This window comes from Chionomys nivalis, chromosome 18, assembly GCF_950005125.1.
Source record: "Chionomys nivalis chromosome 18, mChiNiv1.1, whole genome shotgun sequence".
Lineage (NCBI taxonomy): Eukaryota > Metazoa > Chordata > Mammalia > Rodentia > Cricetidae > Chionomys > Chionomys nivalis.
Window position 1 is genome coordinate 9,765,170 of NC_080103.1, and position 24,009 is coordinate 9,789,178.

Consider the following 24,009-nt stretch of genomic DNA (forward strand, 5'->3'; position numbering starts at 1 on the left):
AACATTTTAAATTTTCAAATAGAAAAAAAAAATCAGTAGAAGCAAAATTATAAGACCAGTGGAAAACAGAGAAGGCAGGGTCGGGTACAGCGCTGCCAGGGGTTACTCGCCAGAGCGCAGTGAAAACCCCGCAGACTGCTAAGAAAGGCACTGAGATTTGAGGAACCCAATCCAAATATCTTTAAAACTAAACTTTTCCATTTCAGAACCGACATTGTGAATTAAACGGATCATCAAAATGATGAGGGGTTGGAGGATAACCTCGTTCTACTCCCCACTGACGTCGTTCTATGATGGCCTCTACCCGGCTGCTCTGATCAGCTCCGTGCACTCACGTGGCTCTTCGGTGAGAGAGGGAAGGCGCTGGAGGCAGCTGCTCGCTCTGTGCTGAGGGCTTCACACGAAACCGAAATGAAAGTTCACTTCCTCATCGTGGATGCTTCATGTGACGAGCTCCATTTCTTCTTAAAGTCGGCTCACCCAGCCTGCCGCCGCCTGGGACGTCTTTGGAGTGAGGACCACACTTCCGGGGACCATGGGGACTCTTGCCCGTGCTGCCTTGTATGTACCGTCTGCTTTTTCATTTCGATTGTTCACATATTTGGTCTTAAACGTTCTCTATCTTTTCATCAGCCAGGCTGCCAGGTTTTTAAATCTTTGCTTTCAGGAAGTAAGCTGAAAACAAAAGTCCCCACGGGCCTCTTGTTTTTCTGATTCGGAAGGGTCTATTTGGAGAGGTCCCTGGAACCTGGGTTTCTGTGAGCGTGATCCAAAGGCTCGCATGGTTAAAATCCCAGCTCTTCTGAATGGAAAAAATCCAGTTCCAGGCGACTACTGGATTTCTGTCAAATATAGAAACAGAGGGGGTGTTGGGCATGCTGTCGTTTAGAGATAGGATCTTACCTCTTAGATTTGACTGCCGACGGCAACTGCGTAATATTACCCCTGCCTCGCCTCTGCCTCCAGAGTGTACACAAGTGTAGGCCTCCACACCTGGTGAGAAAATGCTGTCTGGGGGTACTCACTTTGAGACAGATTTTTTTTTGGGGGGTGCCCACTTTGAGACAGATATTTGATTTATTGGGAAGAAAAGTGGAGAAGGAAAATAACCTAAGGCTGTTTGATCTAAAAGCTGAGTTGTCTCTTAGCTGTCTCTCAAGGTGTCTGGAACTTTCTTTTCCAGGAAAAGCGTATCTGTTTGGTTGTTTTGGTGTTTGGGGTCAGGCCAAGGGTCTCACACCATCGCTGGACAAGCGTTCTGTGGCAGACCACTAGGTGTTGATTTTGGAGATGTGATCTAGCTATGCTGGCCAACAGGCTTTGAACACCTTGTTCAAGCAATCCTCCTGCCTCGGCTTCTTCGGAAACTGGGAGTACAGCCGCCTGTCGCTGCACCTGGCTTATTTTTGAAATTAAGTATTAATGAGGTACTAAGTGGTGTCTCAGTATATGCGCACACTAGGGTGTAGTGATTTAAATATTTAAATGGATGTTTAAGACAGAGGAATGTCCTCAGAAGGAAGGTTTCTTTGTTTTGTTTTTGTTGTTTTTTGATACAGGTTTCTCTGTGTAGCTTTGGCTGTCCTGGAACTCTTTCTGTACCAAACTGGCTTTGAACTCTCTCTGCCTCCTGAGTTCTGGGATTAAAAGCATGTACCATTGCCCAGCGGCAGGTCCCTTCCTGAAACAGTAAAAGTATTAATGTAATATTAAAAGTATTCAGAATAGAATTTTGGACATAATTCCTTCTTCCGCCTGCACATTCTCAGAAGTTACTTGTATTACAGGAATTTGTTCCTTTGGTAGATGTCACACGGTTACTTTCTGTTTTGAGACTACATTGCCACATCCATGGTGGTGGTCCATACTTGTACCTCCAATCCCAGCACTTGGGAGTCAGAGTCAGGCAGATTCCTACAAATTCAAGGCTAGCCTGGGCTTCATGGTTGAGTTCCAGGTCAGCCTGAGCTATAGAGCGACAACAAACGAAGAAAAGGGACCTGTGTGATGAAAATCGTTGCCTCTGACTGACTGCTGTGTTCCCTCTGCCCCCTTCTCTTAAGCAGAGTGAGATGGCTGCTCTGTGTGCCCCTCGTGTGTTCCCTGGCAACGGAGCAACTGCAGAGAGACCCTACCCTGGACCATCACTGGGATCTCTGGAAGAAATTCCATGGCAAACAATACAAGGAGAAGGTAGATGGGGCAGCTTCTCAAGCCGGACGCTTTTGCACGGTGCTCTTTCCCCATCCCAGGCGACGTCTGGGCAAGCGGGGTTTTCTGAAGTGCTGCATGCTTATTTCTGGCCAGATGCTGCTTTGCATAGAAACAAAGCACATTCGTGTGACTTGGAGCTCATGCGGCAGTGTGAGAGACAGGACACACCAGTCAGTGAGCAGACACAGCGTGGTCGATGGTGAGAGTGCTGTAGGAGGGTGAGGGAGGGCCCCACAGATAAGGTGACATTTCAGCAGAGGGCTGGCAGAAACAGGGCAGCAACCAGAATGGGTGGCAGACCCAGGGGACGAGGACAGGACTCTGAGGAGAGATCACACTTGGCACGTTTGAGGAACAGAAACTCTTGGCTGTGGAGACAGCTCAGTGGGTAAAGTGCTTATCACACATATGAGGAACTGAGTTCGGATCCCCCGGAGCTGAAGGAAGACTGCATGCAGTAGTGTGTCCTCCTAGGGAGGTGCATAAACAGCTTGTGAGCCATCAGCCTGGCACACGCAGGCTCAAACAAGAGACCCTGTCTCACAGGGTAGAAGGGGAGACCTCTGACTTCCACATGAACACTGTGGCATGCTCACACCAGCACGCACGCACGCACGCACACACACACACAGAGTTAAAAATAAACTTTTAAAAAACGTATGTGGATGAGTGTTTTGCTACATATTCATCTGTACACCATGTGTGTGGTACCTTCACAGGGCAGAGAAGGGCAGTTGAGATGCCAAGTGGGTGCTGGGAATCAAACTGGATCCTCTGTAAGAGAGGCCAGAACTCTTAACTTCTGAGCTATTCCTCCAGCCCAATTTATTTTCCTGATTAGTATTTTTATTTTATGTGTATGAGCGTTTTGCCTGCATGTGTGTGTGCACTACATGCACACCTGGAGGCCAGAAGGTGTCAGATCCCATAGAACTGAAGTCATGTGTAGCTGTGAACTGACGTGCAGGTGCTGGGAACTAACCCTGGGTTCTCCACAAGAGGAAGAAGCGTTCTTAGCCACCGAGTCAACTCTCCAGCTCCCCAAATAAAATCTTTTATTTTATTTTTAGGTATGTGTCAATGTGTCTGTATAGGCACGGGAGTGTAGGTGCCTGGAGGCCAGAGGCTTTGGGTCCCCAGGAGCTGGAGTTATAGGTGCTTAGGAGCTGACTGGTTTTGCAGCTGGATCCAAACTTGTGGCCTCTGGAAGAGCAGCAAGTGTTCTTACCCATTGATCCATCTCCCCATTTCCATAAGTAATATTTTTAAAACTCCTATTACAGTCCCTGGCCCACAAAAGTGCTTCAAGGCAGATTTTTTTTTTCCTTTTTAGTGGAATCTTAACACACAACCCCAGCTGCCCTGGAGCTTGGCCTTGAGCTCACAGAGATTTGCCTCTGCCTCCCCAGCTGTGTGAAGGCACACACTACCACGCCCAGCGAGCTGGGGATTCCTGAGTCTCACTTCTCACTCTGTTCTTTGACTTTATTTCAAAATACACTTATTGATTGTTCTTAAAACATTAACCATAACTTCAAATAAGTAGGCCCTGTAACTGTATAATTTTTTGCAAGTTAGCGAATTAAATTGAGATATACAATAGTTTGACGTTAGTCCTAACTCCCACATGCCACTCACTCAGCTGACTCCTCCCACCTGAGAACCATGCCTTGACCATCATCCTTCGGTCTTTCATCCGGATGTGCTACCCATCACTCTACTTTCTACTTCTATGAGTTTGGCTTTGTTTTAAATCTAGTTGTTTATTGGTGCTGTGGATGGTACCTAGGGACTCAAGCAAGAAAGGCGAATGCTCTGTGTGTGCTATGCTCCAGGTAGTGTCTTTCCGGGCCTGGTTTATCCAGTGTAGTGTGCAGCTTCGGAGCCTGCCCCGGACCTAGCTTTTGTAGACCCTGTAAGAGCAGTAAATGCTCTGAAATGCTGAGCCTCGGCTCAAACCCAGGTTGGTTTTTTGTTTTCTTTAAAAAATGTTTTAGTTTTTGTTTGGTTGTTTTTCTTGATGTGTTTGAGACAGGATCTATTTACACAGCCCTGCCTGTCTTGGAACTCTCTGTGTAGACTAGACTGGCCTTGAACTCACAGAGATCATCTGCCTTCAAGTGCTGGGGTTAAAGGCATGTGCCATCACACTTGGCTCAGTTTTACATTTTTTTCTTCCTTTTTTATACATTTTTTATTGATATTTATTGAGCTCTACATTTTTCTCTGCTCCCCTCCCTGCCTCTCCCCTCCCCCTTCAGCCCTCCCCCAAGGTCCCCAATTTACTCAGGAGATCTTGTCTTTTTCTACTTTCTACTTCCCATGTAGATTAGATCTATGTAAGTCTCTCTTAGTGTCTGCATTGTTGTCTAAGTTTTCTGGGATTGTGGTTTGTAGGGTGGCTTTCTTTGCTTTATGTTTAAAAACTACCTATGAGTGAGTACATGTGATAATTGTCTTTCTGTATCTGGGTTACCTCACTCAAAATAATGTTTTCTAGCTCCATCCATTTGCCTGCAAAATTCAAGATATCATTATTTTTTTCTGCTGTGTAGTACTCCATTGGGTAAATGTACCACATTTTCCTTTTCCATTCTTCTATCGAGGGGCATTTAGGTTGTTTCCAGCCTCTGACAATGACAAACAAAGCTGCTATGAACATAGTTGAGCACATGTCCTTGTGGCACAATTGAGCATCCTTTGGATATATACCGAAAAGTGGTATTACTGGGTCCTGAGGAAGGTTGTTTCCTAATTTTCTGAGAAATTGCCACACTGACATCCAAAGGGGCTGTGCCAGCTTGCATTCCCACCAAATGCAGAAGTGTTCCCTCCTCCTCCTCCACCCCCCCCCCCGTACTCTCCAGCATAAATTGTCATCAGTGTTTTTGATCTGTTTTTTTTAAAAGGTTTATTTCTTTATTATGTGTACAGTATTCTGCCTGCATATATGCTGGCAGGCCAGAAGAGGGCATCAGATCTCACTGTAGATGGTTGTGAGCCACCATGTGGTTGCTGGGAATTGAACTCAGGACTTCTGGAAGAGCAGGCAGTGCTCTTAACCGCTGAGCCATCTCCCAGCCCCCGTCATCAGTGTTTTTGATCTTGGCCATTCTTTTTTTTTTTATTCTTTTTTAATTAAAATTTCCACCTCCTCCCCGTTTCCCATTTCCCTCCCCCTCCTCCCACATATTGCCCCTCCCCCCACTCCCCTCCCCCTATCCCCACTCCTCTTCTCCTCCCCCCACTCCATTCCCCCTCCCTCTCGATACTGAAGAGCAGTCCAAATTCCCTGCCCTGCGGGAAGACCAAGGTCCTCCCACTTCTATCTAGGTCCAGGAAGGTGAGCATCCAAACAGGCTAAGCTCCCACAAAGCCAGTTCATGTATTAGGATCGAAACCTAGTGCCATTGTCCTTGGCTTCTCATCAGCCTTCATTGTCCGCCATGTTCAGAGAGTCCAGTTTCAACCCATGCTTATTCAGTCCCAGTCCAGCTGGCCTTGGTGGGCTCCCAATAGATCAGTTCCACTGTCACAGTGGGTGGGTGCACCCCTCGTGGTCCTGACTTCCTTGCTCATGTGATCTTGGCCATTCTTACAGGTGTAAGAATCTCAGAGTTGCTTTGATTTGCATTTTTCTGATGACTAAGGATGTTGAGCATTTCCTTACATGTCTTTTAGCCATTTTAGATTCCTCTGTTGAGAGTTTGCTGTTTAGGTCTGTACTCCATTTTTTTTATTGGATTATGTGTTCTTTTGGTGTCCAATTTCTTGAGTTCTTTGTATATTTTGGAGATTAGACCTCTGTCTGATGTGGGATTAGTAAAGATCTTTTCCCATTCTGTAGGCTGTTGTTTTGTCTTGTTGACCATGTCCTTTGCTTTACAGAAACTTTTCAGTTTCGGGAGATCCCATTTATTAATTGTTTCTCTCAGTGTCTGTGTTGCTGGGGTTATATTTAGGAAGTGGTCTCCTGTGCCAATGCGTTCAAGTGTACTTCCCACTTTCTCTTTTATGAGGTTCAGTGTGGCTGGCTTTTTGTTGAGGTCTTTGATCCATTTGGACTTGAGTTTTATGCATGGTGATAGATATGGATCTATTTCATTCTTCTACATGTTGATATCCAGTTATGCCAGCACCATTTGTTAAATATGCTTTCTTTTTTCCATTTTATATTTTTAGCTTCTTTGTCAAAAGTCAGGTGTTTGAAGGTGTGTGGATTAATATCCGGGTCTTCTGTTTAGTTCCATTGATCCTCCTGTCTGTTCTTATGCCAATACCAGGCTGTTTTCAGTAGTAGAGTTTGAAGTCAGGGATTGTGATGCCTCCAGAAGTTCTTTTATTGCCCAGGATTGTTTTGGCTATCTGGGTTTTTTGCTTTTCCATATGGAGTTGAGTACTGTTCTTTCGAGGTCTTTGAAGAATTTTGCTGGGATTTTGATGGGCATTGCATTGAATCTGTCAGTTTTACGTTTTTGTTGATTTATACACATGCACTATGGCTCCTATGAGACACTCAGAAAGCAACCTGGGGGCGTTCTCGCTTTCCACCACCTGGTTCTGGGTTGTCACTCTTGGCTTCAGGCGCCTTTGCCCACTGAGCCATCCCACCATCCTGTTTTTAATCCTTTGATCAATTGTGGACGATCCTCGTACATCAGGGCGGGACCCAGTTTCAAACTTCTGTGCGCGAATCACAATTCCCACACTGTTAGAGCCACAAGGTCATCTTTTCCCAGTCTGTATTTTGAGCATTTTTGTCAAAAATTAACTGACGGTAAACGCACCTGCTTGCTTCTGGGCGCTCCGTCGTTCACGCTCTCGACCTGCGTGCTTCCGTCACTGTGGACCGTGATGCCATTGAGGTCAGGTCCTGTGATGTCCCCACTTTGGTTCTGTTGCTCGAGACTTGGAAGTTTGAAGTCAGTGGTCCACTAAACTTTCAGGACTGTTTTGTGTGTTTGTGAAGAATGCTGGTGGGATTTTGGCAGGGATTATATAAGCTGTTGGATAGTTTGGGCATTTCAGGAATCTAATTCTTCCAATCTCGTGTACTACTCTGAATTTCTTGGGTTTTTTTGTTTTGGGTTTTTTTTTTTTTTTTTTGGTTTTGGTTTTTTGAGACAGGGTTTCTCTGTGGTTTTGGAGCCTGTCCCGGAACTAACTCTTGTAGACCAGGCTGGCCTCGAACTCACAAAGATCCGCCTGACTCTCCCTCCCAAGTGCTGGGATTAAAGGCGTGCGCCGCCACCACCACCCCGGCTACTCTGAATTTCTTTCGCCACAGCTTGACAGTGTTTAGCATCCAGCTGTCTCGCCAGATCTGCATGTTCTGTATTTATGGATCCAACAAGCTATGGATTAAAAATATTCTTTTTAGCTGGCCACAGTAGCACACACCTGTGATCCCAAGTACTCAGGAGGTAGAAGCAGGAGTTCCAGATCAGCCTTGGCTGTGTAGCGAGTCTGAAGTCAGCCTAGGGGGCATCACACCCTGTCTTAAAATACCAAAAACGGAGTCAATGGCCACAGTGGAGAGTGACTGAGGAGGACTCTCAGTGTCCAGCTGGGTCACCAAATAGAGAGAGAGAGTGAGGAAGAAATCTAAAGTCTACCTCTGGCCTGTACCACCCCACACACACACACACCACTGTTAAACAATCCCATCTACAACTATACAAGAATATTTAGGGACTGAGCAGACGGTTCAGTGGGTGAATGCTCAATGCCACGCAAGCATTCAGACATGAGTTGAGATGTAAACACTGGGTAGGCTCCTCAGCCTGCCTGTAACTGCAGGATCCTGATGGCAGAGAGGAGGGATTCCCCAGGCCGGCTCCCTGTCCAGACTAGTTATACTGGCAAGCTCTGGGTTCAGCTGAGAGGCCATGAGTCTGTGTGTGTGTGTGTGTGTGTGTGTGTGTATGTGTGCGCGCGCGTGCGCCGGGGTGTATTACACTAAGTGCATGTCTGTGAATGTCAGAAGAGACACTGCGTCCTAGGAACTAGAGTTACAGGCAGTTGTGGGCTACCATGTAGGTCCTGAGAGCCAAACCCAGGTCCTCTGCAAGAACAGTAGGCGTTCTTACCACTCTCCATCTCCAAACCCATAACCGTGCAAATAGTTCTGAGACATTCACATAGAAAGCAGCATACAGAAGTAAAATGGGGTGGAGTCTATCCAGACAGCAGCAGGAGACAAGAGAGTCTCCGTCTCCAGACTGCACCTGAGAGCCAGACAGAGTGCTGGATACGTGATACATGAAAAGAAGCAATTGAGAATTTTCAGTTATAAAAATATTCCCAAGTCTTCAAACCAAGCCTAAGGAGGAAAATGTGAAAACCCACACCCAGACACACATAAGGAACTGCAAGATTTGTTTTGTTCATTTGTTTTTTTGGGACAGGACTTCTCTGTAGCTTTCGGGCCTGTCCTGGAACTTGCTCTCGTAGACCAGGCTGGCCTCGAACTCACAAACCTCCGCCTGCCTCTGCCTCCCGAGTGCTGGGATTAAAGGTGTGCGCCACCACCGCCCGGCTGGAAGTGCAAGATTTTTAAGAAAAAAAAAAGCACAACAGCCCAGTTAACAGTGGTACTGGAGCCAGGTGTGGTGACGTGTGCGGACAACCCCAGCTCCCAGGAGGTAGGCATAGGAGGCTGGTGAGAGTTGCTAGTGTGGGCCACATGGCAAGCTTGAAGCCAGAAGAATAAGAATCATCATCACCACCAGCAGCAGCAGGGGCCGTGGTGGACAGCCTGTCACCAGCACATGGTGAAGCAGAAGGGTTATATAGGTTCAAGGCCCCAAACTACAGAAGATCCTCCCTCAAAAAAAAAAAAAAAAAAAAAATTATAATTAGAGGTACAATGCTCAAACTCGTGCTTCCCAGTAATGGTGTGCTGGCTAGTTTATGTCGTTTTGACACAAACTACAGTCACTGGAGAAGAGGGTGCCTCTGTTGGAAAACACGCCTCCATAAACTCAGGCTTCAGACGAACTGGTATGCGAGGCATTTTCTTAATTAATGATTGGGGGTGGAGGGCCCAGCCCATTGTGCGTGGTGCCGTCCCTGGGCTGGGGTCCTGGGTTCTATAAGAAAGCAGGCTGAGCCGGGTGGTGTTGGCGCATACCTTTAATCCCAGCACTCGGGAGGCAGAGGCAGGAGGATCTCTGTGAGTTCGAGGCCAGCCTGGTCTACAAGAGCTAGTTCCAGGACAGGAACCAAAAACTGCAGAGAAACCCTGTCTCGAAAATAAAAAAAAAAAAAAAAAAGAAAGAAAGAAAGAAAGAAAGCAAGCTGAGCAAGTCAGGAGGAGCAAGGCAGTAAGCAGCTCCCCTCTTGGCTTTTGAATTAGCTCCTGCCTCCAACCCAGGTTTCCGTGCTGTCCAAGTTCCTGTCCTGACTTCCTTCAGCGATGAACACTGATGCGGAAGCTAAGCCAAACAAACCCTTTCCTCCCCAAGTTGCTTTGGGCGTGGTGTTTCATCACCTTAGCAAAGTAACCTTAACTAGGACAAATGGATACCAGAAGAAAATGAAGTAACATCTTAAAATAGCTGGAAAAACAGAAATTTATAATCAGTTGACATGCTTTGCAGAAGTGAGAACGAATCTTTTAAGATTTACTTACTCAACATGTCTGAGTGATTTGTTTACACGCATGTATGTGCACCAGCACGTGTGTGCCTGGTATCTGTAGAGATGAGGAGAAGGAGTCAGAATCATTGGAACTGGGCTTAAGGACAGTTGTGAGCTGCCGTGTGGGTTCTGGGAACTGAACCCTGCACCTCTGGGAGACCAACCAATGCTCTTATCCTCCGAGTCACCTCCCCAGCCCCAAGAAAGAATCTTATAAATATCTACAAAGCCAGGTGTCGGGGGCATGCAGGAGGCCAAGGCAGGAGGATTGCTGTGGGTTCGAGTCCAGACTGAGCTACAGTGTGAATTAGTGGGACAGCCAATGCAATATAATAAGACCATGTCTTTAAAAAAAACAAAAAAAAGAAAGGAAGAAAGAAAGAAAGAAAAAAATAAAAAGGAAGAAAGAAAAAGAAAAGAAAAATCTAGACAGATTAGAGCTTGTTACCTATTAGGGACACACATCAAACGAGCTTCTAAAGTTTGGAGTGTTAAGAAGCAAATTCACACTAAGCAAGAAAGAAAAAAGAGAAGAAAATCCATTACATATATCATAAATTATATATTCATAAACAAAAATTAAGAGCAAGAATTTAAATTAAAACGTGATTTTAGCAGTTTTTTTGGAAAATTAATTTGTTTACATGCGTCTAGATATACCCACATTTAGTAGAATACTACTTAGGACCCTGGAGAGACGACTCAGCAGTAAAGAGCACATGATGATCTTGCAGAGGATTCCGGTTCAGTTCCCAGCACTAGCCACCTGAAGCTTCAGGTCCACAGAATCTGATGCCCTCTTCTGCTCTGTGGATACCTGAACCCACAGGCTCACACACACATGCACACACACGTGCACACAGAGAGGAGAGAGAGAGAGACGCACAGAGAGAATATTAAAATTAATAAAATTAATTCCACTGGCATGCACTTTCCTTCTGTTTCAGAATGAAGAAGACGCACGACGTCTCATCTGGGAAAAGAACCTGAAGTTTGTGATGCGTCACAATCTGGAATATTCCATGGGAATGCATTCCTATGACGTGAGCATGAACCATATGGGAGACATGGTAGGTAAACCACAAACAGTCCCTACTTCACAGCTGGGCAAGTTTGGCTTCTGTGTCACCAACAGTGATCTGAAGGCACACTGGGAGGACAAGGATAAACAACAGGACAGCACTGGCTGTCCTTCCAGAGGTCTTGAGTCCAGGTCCCACCACCCACACTGCAGCTCACCACCACCCATGATTGCAGTCCACGAGATCCATTGCTCTCTTCTGGTGTGCAGAGATCACGCACCATCACTTATGCCCCGGCAACGCCTAAACACGCATGGGCAGCCTATTTATGGCGGTTCTCCAGCTGTTCCTCTCCTGGGCAGTCCTAGATGCGTGTGTCCTTGTCATGCCCAAGGTTCCACAGTCTTGTGAATATATACATGCAGACAAAACATCCATATACAAAAAATAAATAAATCTTTTTTACAAAATGAGAAAAAAAAGTAAAAGAGAAAGAAGATGGGGAGTCTGTGAGATGGCTGCAAACATGACAGCCGGAATCTGCTCCCTTGGTCTCACGTGATGCCAGAAGAGAACTGACCTCCTCAGGTTACCCTTCCATCACCACGTGTGCTGAGGTGTGAAATAAAAACAGCTTCCTCCCCTCTTGCTTGGTCTAACAGCCTCAGGCAGCCGAGGCTGGACCGGTCTGCGTAACTGAGAATGACCTGGATCCTTTTTCTCCCCCTACCTTCATAATGCTGGGGTTAGAACTACACACCACATCCACCAAATTCCTTCTTTACAGGAAATACTGAGGCCAGCCTGGTCTACAGAGTGAGTTCCAGGATATCCAGGGCTAGGCAGAGAAACCCTGTCTTGAAAAACAAAACAAACAAATAGCAACAATAAAACCAAACCAAAACAAAATGAAAACCAAAAACACTGCCACCAACAAAAAGGTATAATACAATCAAAGTTAAGAATCACAATACTTAAAAATAAAGACTAAAGCCCTACATAAGAAAATGAGTCGGTGGGTGAGGGCTTGCTGTGCAGTGTGCAGAGACAAGGCTATCCTGCAGCTACTGTGCAGGGTGCAGAGACAAGGCTATCCTGCAGCTGCTGTGCAGGGTGCAGAGACAAGGCTATCCTGCAGCTGCTGTGCAGAGTGCAGAGACAAGGCTATCCTGCAGCTGCTGTGCAGTGTGCAGAGACAAGGCTATCCTGCAGCTGCTGTGCAGAGTGCAGAGACAAGGCTATCCTGCAGCTACTGTGCAGGGTGCAGAGACAAGGCTATCCTGCAGCTGCTGTGCAGGGTGCAGAGACAAGGCTATCCTGGTGGCCTGCAGGCAGCTGGTGTAGGTGAAAGAGTTCAAGATTAATGAGAAACCCTGTCTCAAATAATAAGGTGGAAGGTGATGGACACTGACGTCAGCTGCTGGCCTACACACACACACGCACGCACGCACGCACACACACACACACACACACGGAGTGCTGGAGCAGAAAATAAAATCAACAAGGAAAAAAAATAATCTTAGTAGGGAAGGAGACATCCTTGAAAACCAATTTCTACTTAGATGTAGCACTATCCTTCATTTTGTTGTTGTTTGTTTGTTTTTGAGACAAGGTTTCTCTGTAACTTTGGAGCCTGTCCTGGAACTTGCTCTGTAAACCAGGCTGGCTTTGAACTCACAAAGATTAAAGGCATGCATGCATTGACCAGCACTGCCCAGCTATATGCAGCAATATCCTTTGTAGTTCTGAGGAAATGCAGCCTGACTTGCTTTTTCACACTACTTTGTAAGAGTCTGTCAGCTCCACAGAAGTTCCCACAGTCAGCTCCACAGACAGTTCCCACAGTCAGCTCCACAGACAGTTCCCACAGTCAGCTCCACAGACAGACAGTTCTCACAGTCAGCTCCACAGACAGTTCTCACAGCTCCACAGACAGACAGTTCCCACAGTCAGCTCCACAGACCGACAGTTCTCACAGTCAGCTCCACAGGCAGACAGTTCCCACAGTCAGTTCCACAGACAGTTCCCACAGTCAGCTCCACAGACAGACAGTTCCCACAGTCAGCTCCACAGACAGACAGTTCCCACAGTCAGCTCCACAGACAGACAGTTCCCACAGTCAGCTCCACAGACAGACAGTTCCCACAGTCAGCTCCACAGACAGACAGTTCCCACAGTCAGCTCCACAGACAGTTCCCACAGTCAGCTCCACAGACAGTTCCCACAGCTCCACAGACAGTTCCCACAGTAAGCTCCACAGACAGACAGTTATCACAGTCAGCTCCACAGACAGTTCCCACAGTCAGCTCCACAGACAGTTCCCACAGTCAGCTCCACAGACAGACAGTTCCCACAGTCAGCTCCAAAGACAGACAGTTCCAACAGTCAGCTCCACAGACAGACAGTTCCCACAGGCAGCTCCACAGACAGACAGTTCCCACAGTCAGCTCCACAGACAGTTCCCACAGTCAGCTCCACAGACAGACAGTTCCCACAGTCAGCTCCACAGACAGACAGTTCCCACAGTCAGCTCCACAGACAGTTCCCACAGTCAGCTCCACAGACAGACAGCTCTCGCAGTCAGGCCCACAGACAGTTCCCACAGTAAGCTCCACAGACAGTTCCCACAGTCAGCTCCACAGACAGACAGTTCCCACAGTCAGCTCCACAGACAGACAGTTCCCACAGTCAGCTCCACAGATAGACAGTTCCCACAGTCAGCTCCACAGACAGTTCCCACAGTCAGCTCCACAGACAGTTCCCACAGTCAGCTCCACAGACAGACAGTTCCCACAGTCAGCTCCACAGACAGTTCCCACAGTCAGCTCCACAGACAGTTCCCACAGTCAGCTCCACAGACAGTTCCCACAGTAAGCACCAGAGACAGACAGTTCTCATAGTCAGCTCCACAGACAGTTCCCACAGTCAGCTCCACAGACAATTCCCACAGTCAGCTTCACAGACAGACAGTTCCCACAGTCAGCTCCACAAACAGTACCCACAGTCAGCTTCACAGACAGTTCCCACAGTCAGCTCCACAGACAGACAGTTCCCACAGTCAGCTCCACAGACAGACAGTTCCAACAGTCAGCTCCACAGACAGACAGTTCACACAGTCAGCTCCACGACAGACAGTTCCCACAGTCAGCTCCACAGACAGACAGTTCTCACAGTCAGTGCCACAGACAGACAGTTCCCACAGTCAGCTCCACAGACAGACAGTTCCCACAGTCAGCTCCACAGACAGACAGTTCTCACAGTCAGCTCCACAGACAGACAGTTCCCACAGTCAGCTCCACAGACAGTTCCCACAGTCAGCTCCACAGACAGACAGTTCCCACAGTCAGCTCCACAGACAGTTCCCACAGTCAGCTCCACAGACAGTTCCCACAGTCAGCTCCACAGACAGACAGTTCCCAAAGTCAGCTCCACAGACAGTTCCCACAGTCAGCTCCACAGACAGACAGTTCCCACAGTCAGCTCCACAGACAGACAGTTCCCACAGTCAGCTCCACAGACAGACAGTTCCCACAGTCAGATCCACAGACAGTTCTCACAGTCAGCTCCACAGACAGTTCCCACAGTCAGCTCCACAGACTACAGTTCCCACAGTCAGCTCCACAGACAGACAGTGCCCACAGTCAGCTCCACAGACAGACAGTTCCCACAGTCAGCTCCACAGACAGACAGTGCCCACAGTCAGCTCCACAGACAGACAGTTCAAACAGTCAGCTCCACAGACAGTTCTCACAGTCAGCTCCACAGACAGTTCCCACAGTCAGCTCCACAGACAGTTCCCACAGTCAGCTTCACAGACAGACAGTTCCCACAGTCAGCTCCACAGACAGTTCCCACAGTCAGCTCCACAGACAGTTCCCACAGTCAGCTCCAAAGACAGACAGTTCTCACAGCAAGCTCCACAGACAGACAGTTCCCACAGTCAGTTCCACAGACAGACAGTTCCCACAGTCAGCTCCACAGACAGACAGTTCCCACAGTCAGCTCCACAGACAGTTCCCACAGTCAGCTCCACAGACAGACAGTTCCCACAGTCAGCTCCACAGACAGACAGTTCCCACAGTAAGCTCCACAGAGAGTTCCCACAGTCAGCTCCACAGACAGACAGTTCCCACAGTCAGCTCCACAGACAGACAGTTCCCACAGTCAGGCCCACTGACAGTTCCCACAGTAAGCTCCACAGACAGGTGTCACAGTCAGCTCCACAGACAGACAGTTCCCACAGTCAGCTCCACAGACAGACAGTTCCCACAGTCAGCTCCACAGACAGACAGTTCCAACAGTCAGCTCCACAGACAGACAGTTCCCACAGTCAGCTCCACAGACAGACAGTTCCCACAGTCATCTCCACAGACAGACAGCTCTCACAGTCAGCTCCACAGACAGACAGTTCCCACAGTCAGCTCCACAGACAGACAGTTCCCACAGTCAGCTCCACAGACAGACAGTTCTCACAGTAAGCTCCACAGACAGACAGTTCCCACAGTCAGCTCCACAGACGGAGAGTTCCCACAGTCAGCTCCACAGACAGTTCTCACAGTCAGCTCCACAGACAGTTCCCACAGTCAGCTCCACAGACAGACAGTTCCCACAGTCAGCTCCACAGACAGTTCTAACAGTCAGCTCCACAGACAGTTCCCACAGTCAGCTCCGCAGACAGACAGTTCCTACAGTCAGCTCCAAAGACAGACAGTTCCCACAGTCAGCTCCACAGACAGACAGTGCCCACAGTCAGCTCCACAGACAGACAGTTCCCACAGTCAGCTCCACAGACAGACAGTTCCCACAGTCAGCTCCACAGACAGACAGTTCTCACAGTCAGCTCCACAGACATACAGTTTTCACAGCCAGCCCCACAGACAGTTCCCACAGTCAGCTCCACAGACAGACAGTTCCCACAGTCAGCTCCACAGACAGACAGTTCCCACAGTCAGCTCCACAGACAGACAGTTCCAACAGTCAGCTCCACAGACAGACAGTTCCCACAGTCAGCTCCACAGACAGACAGTTCCCACAGTCAGCTCCACAGACAGACAGTTCCCACAGTCAGCTCCAAAGACAGACAGTTCCCACAGTCAGCTCCACAGACAGTTCCCACAGTCAGCTCCACAGACAGACAGTTCCCACAGTCAGCTCCATAGACAGTTCCCATAGTCAGCGCCACAGACAGACAGTTCCCAGAGTCAGCTCCACAGACAGTTCTAACAGTCAGCTCCACAGACAGTTCCCACAGTCAGCTCCACAGACAGACAGTTCCCACAGTCAGCTCCAAAGACAGACAGTTACAACAGTTAGTTCCACAGACAGACAGTTCCCACAGGGAGCTCCACAGACAGACAGTTCCCACAGTCAACTCCACAGACAGGTGTCACAGTCAGCTCCAGAGATAGACAGCTCCCACAGTCAGCTCCACAGACCGACAGTTCTCACAGTCAGCTCCATAGACAGACAGTTCCCACAGTCAGCTCCACAGACAGACAGTTCCCACAGTCAGTTCCACAGACAGTTCCCACAGTCAGCTCCACAGACAGACAGTTCCCACAGTCAGCTCCACAGACAGACAGTTCTCACAGTCAGCTCCACAGACAGACAGTTCCCACAGTCAGCTCCACAGACAGACAGTTCCCACAGGCAGCTCCACAGACAGACAGTTCCCACAGTCAGCTCTAAAGACAGTTCCCACAGTCAGCTCCACAGACAGTTCCCACAGTCAGCTTCACAGACAGACAGTTCCCACAGTCAGCTCCACAAACAGTACCCACAGTCAGCTCCACAGACAGTTCCCACAGTCAGCTCCACAGACAGACAGTTCCCACAGTCAGCTCCACAGACAGACAGTTCCCACAGTCAGCTCCACAGACAGACAGTTCCAACAGTCAGCTCCACAGACAGACAGTTCCCACAGTCAGCTCCACAGACAGACAGTTCCCACAGTCATCTCCACAGACAGACAGCTCTCACAGTCAGCTCCACAGACAGACAGTTCCCACAGTCAGCTCCACAGACAGACAGTTCCCACAGTCAGCTCCACAGACAGACAGTTCCCACAGTCAGCTACACAGACAGACAGTTCCCACAGTCAGCTACACAGACAGACAGTTCCCACAGTCAGCTACACAGACAGACAGTTACCACAGTCAGCTCCACAGACAGACAGTTCCCACAGTCAGCTCCACAGACAGTTCCCACAGTCAGCTCCAGAGCCAGTTCCCACAGTCAGCTCCACAGACAGACAGTGCCCACAGTCAGCTCCACAGACAGACAGTTCCCACAGTCAGCTCCACAGACAGACAGTTCCCACAGTCAGCTCCACAGACAGACAGTTCCCACAGTCAGCTCCACAGACAGACAGTTCCCACAGTCAGCTCCACAGACAGACAGTTCCCACAGTCAGCTCCACAGACAGACAGTTCCCACAGTCAGCTCCACAGACAGTTCCCACAGTCAGCTCCACAGACAGTTCCCACAGTCAGCTCCACAGACAGACAGTTCCCACAGTCAGCTCCACAGACAGACAGTTCCCACAGTCAGCTCCACAGACAGACAGTTCCCACAGTCAGCTCCACAGAAAGTTCTCACAGTCAGCTCCACAGACAGTTCCCACAGTCAGCTCCACAGACAGTTCTCACAGTCAGCTCCACAGACAGACAGTTCCCACAGTCAGCTCCACATACAGACAGTTCCCACAGTCAGCTCCACAGACTACAGTTCCCACAGTCAGCTCCACAGACAGTTCCCACAGTCAGCTCCACAGACAATTCCCACAGTCAGCTCCACAGACAGTTCACACAGTCAGCTCCACAGACTACAGTTCCCACAGTCAGCTCCACAGACAGACAGTTCCCACAGTCAGCTCCACAGACAGTTTCCACAGTCAGCTCCACAGACAGACAGTTCCCACAGTCAGCTCCACAGACAGACAGTTCCCACAGTCAGCTCCACAGACAGACAGTTCCCACAGTCAGCTCCACAGACAGTTCTCACAGTCAGCTCCACAGACAGTTCCCACAGTCACCTCCACAGACAGACAGTTCCCACAGTCAGCTCCACAGACAGACAGTTCCCACAGTCAGCTCCACAGACAGACAGTTCCCACAGTCAGCTCCACAGACAGACAGTTCCCACAGTCAGCTCCACAGAAAGTTCTCACAGTCAGTTCCACAGACAGTTCCCACAGTCAGCTCCACAGACAGTTCCCACAGTCAGCTCCACAGACAGACAGTTCCCACAGTCAGCTCCACAGACAGTTCCCACAGTCAGCTCCACAGACAGACAGTTCCCACATCAGTTCCACAGAAAGTTCTCACAGTCAGCTCCACAGACAGTTCCCACAGTCAGCTCCACAGACAGTTCTCACAGTCAGCTCCACAGACAGACAGTTCCCACAGTCAGCTCCACATACAGACAGTTCCCACAGTCAGCTTCACAGACTACAGTTCCCACAGTCAGCTCCACAGACAGTTCCCACAGTCAGCTCCACACACAGTTCCCACAGTCAGCTCCACAGACAGTTCCCACAGTCAGCTCCACAGACAGACAGTTCCCACAGTTAGCTCCACAGACAGTTCCCACAGTCAGCTCCACAGACAGACAGTTCCCACAATCAGCTCCACAGACAGTTCCCACAGTCAGCTCCACAGACAGTTCTCACAGTCAGCTCCACAGACAGTTCCCACAGTCAGCTCCACAGACAGTTCCCACAGTCAGCTCCCCAGACAGACAGTTCCCACTGTCAGCTCCACAGACAGACAGTTCCCACAGTCAGCTCCACAGACAGACAGTTCCCACAGTCAGCTCCACAGACAGACAGTTCCCACAGTCAGTTCCACAGACAGACAGTTCCCACAGTCAGCTCCACAGACAGACAGTTTCCACAGTCAGCTCCACAGACAGACAGTTCCCACAGTCAGCTCCACAGACAGTTCCCACAGTCCGCTCCACAGACAGACAGTTCCCACAGTCAGTTCCACAGACAGTTCTCACAGTCAGCTCCACAGACAGACAGTTCCCACAACCAGCTCCACAGACAGTTCTCACAGTCAGCTCCACAGACAGACAGTTCCCACAGTCAGCTCCACAGACAGACAGTTCTCACAGTCAGCTCCACAGACAGACAGTTCCCACAGTCAGCTCCACAGACAGAGAGTTCCCACAGTCAGCTCCACAGACAGACAGTTCCCACAGTCAGCTCCACAGACAGACAGTTCCTACTGTCAGCTCCACAGACAGACAGTTCCCACAGTCAGCTCCACAGACAGACAGTTCACCTCACCGTTAGGTCCCACAGACAGTTTGTTTCATAGTCAAGCTATATCTACGCGAGGGCCACTACCACTCATTTTTTAGTTTAAAATGTATTCATGTTTACAATCCCTAGTATTAAATAAAACAGATAGGCAAGCATCACCAGGGAAAGGCACTTGCTGTCAAAGCCTGACAGCCTGAGGTCAACCCCGGAGACCCAGACGGTAGAGGAGCCAACCCTTTCCTACAAGATGTCCCCTGATGTCCCCATGTGAGCCGTTGTGCATGTGTCTTCGTCCCTGCAAAGGCACGCACAGAGGAGAAGGGAGGGAGGGAGGAGGGAGAAGGGGAATGAAAGGCTCTAGGTGAAACGTGCGATTTACTTGCTTTGCAGACCAATGAAGAGATCTTGTGCATGAGGACCTCTCTGAGAGTTCCTCGCAGCCAGCCGCGGAGAAACGGCACCTACAGGTTTAGCTCTAAACAGAACTTGCCTGATTCTATGGACTGGCGAGAGAAGGGGTGTGTCACGGAAGTGAAATACCAGGTGAGCGTCATCAGCCCCTGAACCTGGCCCCAGTGCTCCCCTCCTGCATCTAACTGCAGGAGAGAGGTGATCCTCACTGTTTCCTGGCTGCTTTCTTACTGTTTTTAATATTCCCATCTTCCCAACTAAATTCTAAGGGTTTTGTTGTTGTTTGTTTTGCTGTTGTTTGTTTCTTTTTACATATTTCTTTATTTGGCTTGTCTACATAGTCCAGGCTGACCTCTAAGTCACAGCATCACAAAACTAAGTTCACGCCGTATTTTGGATCTTAGCCCTTCATCAAATATGTAATTTGTATGCTCAGCCTACAAAATATTTTTTTTTTTGAGGCAGGGTTTTTCTGTATAGTCCTGGCTGTCCTGGAACTCACTATGTAGCCCAGGCTGGCCTTAAACTCAGGTCTGCCTACCTCTGCCTCCTGAGTGCTGGATTAAAGGCGTGAACAATCAACACTGCCCAGGTGATCAAAAAAACATCTAAGCATAGAAGCTCCAGAGTTGGTCCAGCAGTGGAGAGCACTTACTGCCCTTCCAGAGGACCAAAGTCTGGTTCCCAGGACCTACAACAAGCAACCCACAAACTGCCTGTAACATGAGCCTCAGGAGATCCAACACCCTCTTCTAGCCTCTGAGGGCATCTGCACATCCATGAAACACGTACATATATGGAAATAAATATTTGTTTAGATTCTATGATAATAATGTTTGAAAACAGTCACCCTAGTGTTAAAGCTCTTTCACTTGAATCATCATTTTGTGACAGAACACTGGAATTTGTGGGTGCCTGACTTCGCAGATGTCGATGAGCAGGAATAGGAACTGAATCTTTTTCAAATTTTAAATATTTTTTGTAATGATTTTCTTTTTTTTTTATTGAAAAAAAAATTTTTTCCGCCTCCTCCCCGCCTCCCATTTCCCTCCCCCTCCTTCCACCCCTCTCCCCCTCCCCCCACTCCTCTTCTTCTCCTTCTCCAGTCCCAAGAGCAGTCAGGGTTCCCTGCCCCGTGGAAAGTCCAAGGTCCTCCCCCCTCCATCCAGGTCTAGGAAGGTGAACATCCAAACAGTCTAGGCTCCCACAAAGCCAGAACATGAAGTAGGATCAAAACCCCGTGCCATTGTCCTTGGCCTCTCGTCAGCTCTCATTGTTGGCCATGTTCAGAGAGTCCGGTTTTATCCCATGCTTTTTCAGTCACAGTCCAGCTGGCCTTGGTGAGCTCCCAATAGATCGGCCCCACTGTCTCAGTGGGTGGGTGCACCCCTCGTGGTCCTGACTTCCTTGTTCATGTTCTCCCTCCTTCTGCTCCTCACTAGGACCTTGGGAGCTCAGTCCGGTGCTCCAGTGTGGGTCTCTATCTCTATCTCCATCCATCGCTAGATGAAGGTTCTATGGTGATATGCAAGATATTCATCAGTATGGCTATAGGATAGGTTCATTTCAGGTTCCCTATCCTCAGGTGCCCAAGGAACTAACTGGGGACATTGCCCAGGGCATCTGGTAGCCACTCCAAGTTCAAGTCTCTTGCCAACCCTTAGGTGGCTCCCTTAACTAAGATATAAGTTTCCCTGCTCCCCTATCCAACCTTCCTATATCCCCATTCATCCCGTTTCCCCAAGTTCCCCTCATCCTCTCCTTCACACTTTTCTCTCTCCATCGCCCCTTACCCCCATCCCACCCCACCCCCAAGATTCCAATTTTTTGCCCGGCAATCTTGTCTATTTCCCATAGCCAGGAGGATAACTATATGTTTTTCCTTGGGTTTACCCTCTTGTTTAGCTTCTTTAGGACCACAAATTATAGACTCAGTGGCCCCCTATCCATGGCTAGAAACCAATTATGAGTGAGTACATCCCATGATCTTCTTTTTGGGTCTGGGTTACCTCACTCAGGATAGTATTTTCTATTTCCATCCATTTGCATGCAAAATTCGAGAAGTCATTGTTTTTTTACCGCAGAGTAGTACTCTAATGTGTATATATTCCACACTTTCTTCATCCATTCTTCCATTGAGGGACATCTAGGATGCTTCCAGGTTCTGGCTATTACAAATAATGCTGCTATGAACATAGTTGAACAAATGCTTTTGTCATATGATAGGGCATCTCTTGGGTATATTCCCAAGGGTGGTATTGCTGGGTCCAGGGGTAGGTTGATCCCAATTTTTCTGAGAAACCGCCACACTGATTTCCAAAGATTTTCAATGAGCTCTCTGTATTTCTCTGCTCCCCTCCCTGCCTCTCCTCCCCTTCAACCCTCCCCCAAAGTCCCCATGCTTCCAATTTACTCAGGAGATCTTGTCTTCTACTTTTCATGTAAATTAGATCTATTAAATCTCTTTTAGGGTCCTCATTGTCATCTAGGTTCTCTGGGATTGTGATTTGTGGGCTGATTTTCTTTGCTTTATGTTTAAAAACCACCTATGAGAGAGTACATGTGATAATTGTCTTTCTGTGTCTGGGTTACCTCACTCAAAATGATGTTTTCTAGCTCCATCCATTTTCCTGCAAAATTCAAGATGTCATTATATTTTTCTGCTGTGTAGTACTCCATTGGGTAAATGTACCACATTTTCCTTATCCATTCTTCTATCGAGGGGCAGTTAGGTTGTTTCCAGCCTCTGACAATGACAAACAAAGCTGCTATGAACATAGTTGAGCACATGTCCTTGTGGCATGATTGAGCATTCGCTGGATATATACCCAAAAGTGGTATTACTGGGTCCTGAGGAAGGTTGTTTCCTAATTTTCTGAGAAATCGCCACACTGGCATCCAAAGGGGCTGTGCCAGCTTGCATTCCCACCAGCAATACAGAAGTGTTCCCTTTTCCCCACAACCTCTCCAGCATAAGTTGTCATCAGTGTTTTTGATCTTGGCCATTCTTTCAGGTGTAAGATGGAATCTCAGAGTTGTTTTAATTTGTATTTCTCGATGACTAAGGATGTTGAACATTTCCTTAAGTGTCTTTCAGCCATTTTAGATTCTTCTGTTGAGAGTTCTCTGTTTAGGTCTGCACTCCATTTTTTTTATTGGATTGTTTGTTCTTTTGATGACCAATTTCTTGAGTTCTTTGTGTATTTTGGAGATCAGACCTCTGTCTGATGTGGGGTCAGTGAAGATCTTTTCCCATTCTGTAGACTGTCATTTTGTCTTGTTGACCGTGTCCTTTGCTTTACAGAAGCTTCTCAGTTTCAGGAGGTCCCATTTATTAATTGTTTTTCTAAGTGTCTGTGCTACCGAGGTTATATTTAGGAAGCAGTCTCCTGTGCCAATGTGTTCAAGTGTACTTCCCACTTTTTCTTATATGAGGTTCAGTGTGGCTGGCTTTTTGTTGAGGTCTTTGATCCATTTGGGTTTGGTGCATGGTGATAGATTATGGGTCTATTTTCATTCTTCTACATGTTGATATCCAGTTATGCCAGTACCACTTGTTAAGTATGCTTTCTTTTTTCCATTTTATATTTTTAGCTTCTTTGTCAAAAGTCAGGTGTTTGAAGGTGTGTGGATTAATATCTGAGTCTTCTATTCGGTTCCAGTGGTCCTCCTGCCTGTTCTTATGCCAATACCAGGCTGTTTTCAGTACTGTAGCTCTGTAGTAGAGTTTGAAGTCAGGGATTGTGACGCCTCCAGAAGTTCTTTTATTGCCCAGGATTGTTTTGGTCATCCTGGGTCTTTTGCTTTTCCATATGAAGTTGAGTACCATTCTTTCGAGGTCTGTGAAGATCAAATTTTAAAATTTATTTTGTATGTACACGTTTTGCCTTTGTGTGTGTGTGTGTGTGTGTGTGTGTGTGTGTGTGTATGTACTTGCACCACATGCATGCAATCCCTGTGGAGGTCAGAAGAAGGCATCAAATCCCCTGGAACTGGAGTTCCAGAAGGTTGTGAGCCACCATGTGGATACTGGACACAACAACCTGGTCCTCTGCAAGAGTAGTGAGTACTCTTAATCACTAAGCCATCTCTCCAGCCCCAGGAAATGAATCTTTATGCTACATTTTATTCTGAGAGTTGGTGGCCTGGGAAGGCAGTAGATGAATGTTCTGGAAATCTGCCTTACAACCCATCTCTGGGCAGCAGGCTTTATAGGGAGTGAAACGAAGGCAGTCAATCTTTCCAAAGTTGAGCCTTGGCCTCTGGGTAGGGTCCGCCTTGTCTGCGCCTTGTCTGTGAGACTCTTGGTGTTAGTGACCCCTCCCCATCACCTCCTGAGCATGTCTCCTTCTCACCTCTCTGGACATCTGGTTTGCCTGCTTCCCAGGTCACTGAGCCTTGCAGTCCTCACCTGCAGGTAGCGTCACCTGGGCTAGTGCATTGACTCTGACTAGC

General features: G+C 48.1%; 1 protein-coding gene across 2 annotated transcripts in view; it reads left to right on the forward strand.

Annotated features, from left to right (window-relative positions):
- The first annotated feature begins 413 nt into the window (after window positions 1–413).
- The window catches only part of Ctss (cathepsin S), a 32,898-nt gene continuing 9,302 nt past the window's right edge, over window positions 414–24,009 (forward strand). The window contains exons 1-4 of one of the 2 annotated variants that reach the window (XM_057793285.1): window positions 414–561; window positions 2,064–2,193; window positions 10,803–10,925; window positions 19,534–19,686. In XM_057793285.1, coding sequence (XP_057649268.1) covers window positions 536–561; window positions 2,064–2,193; window positions 10,803–10,925; window positions 19,534–19,686 — 432 coding nt within the window. In that variant the 5' untranslated portion in view covers window positions 414–535. The remainder of the gene's footprint in view (window positions 562–2,063; window positions 2,194–10,802; window positions 10,926–19,533; window positions 19,687–24,009) is intronic. The other variant, XM_057793286.1, reaches the window with a different exon arrangement.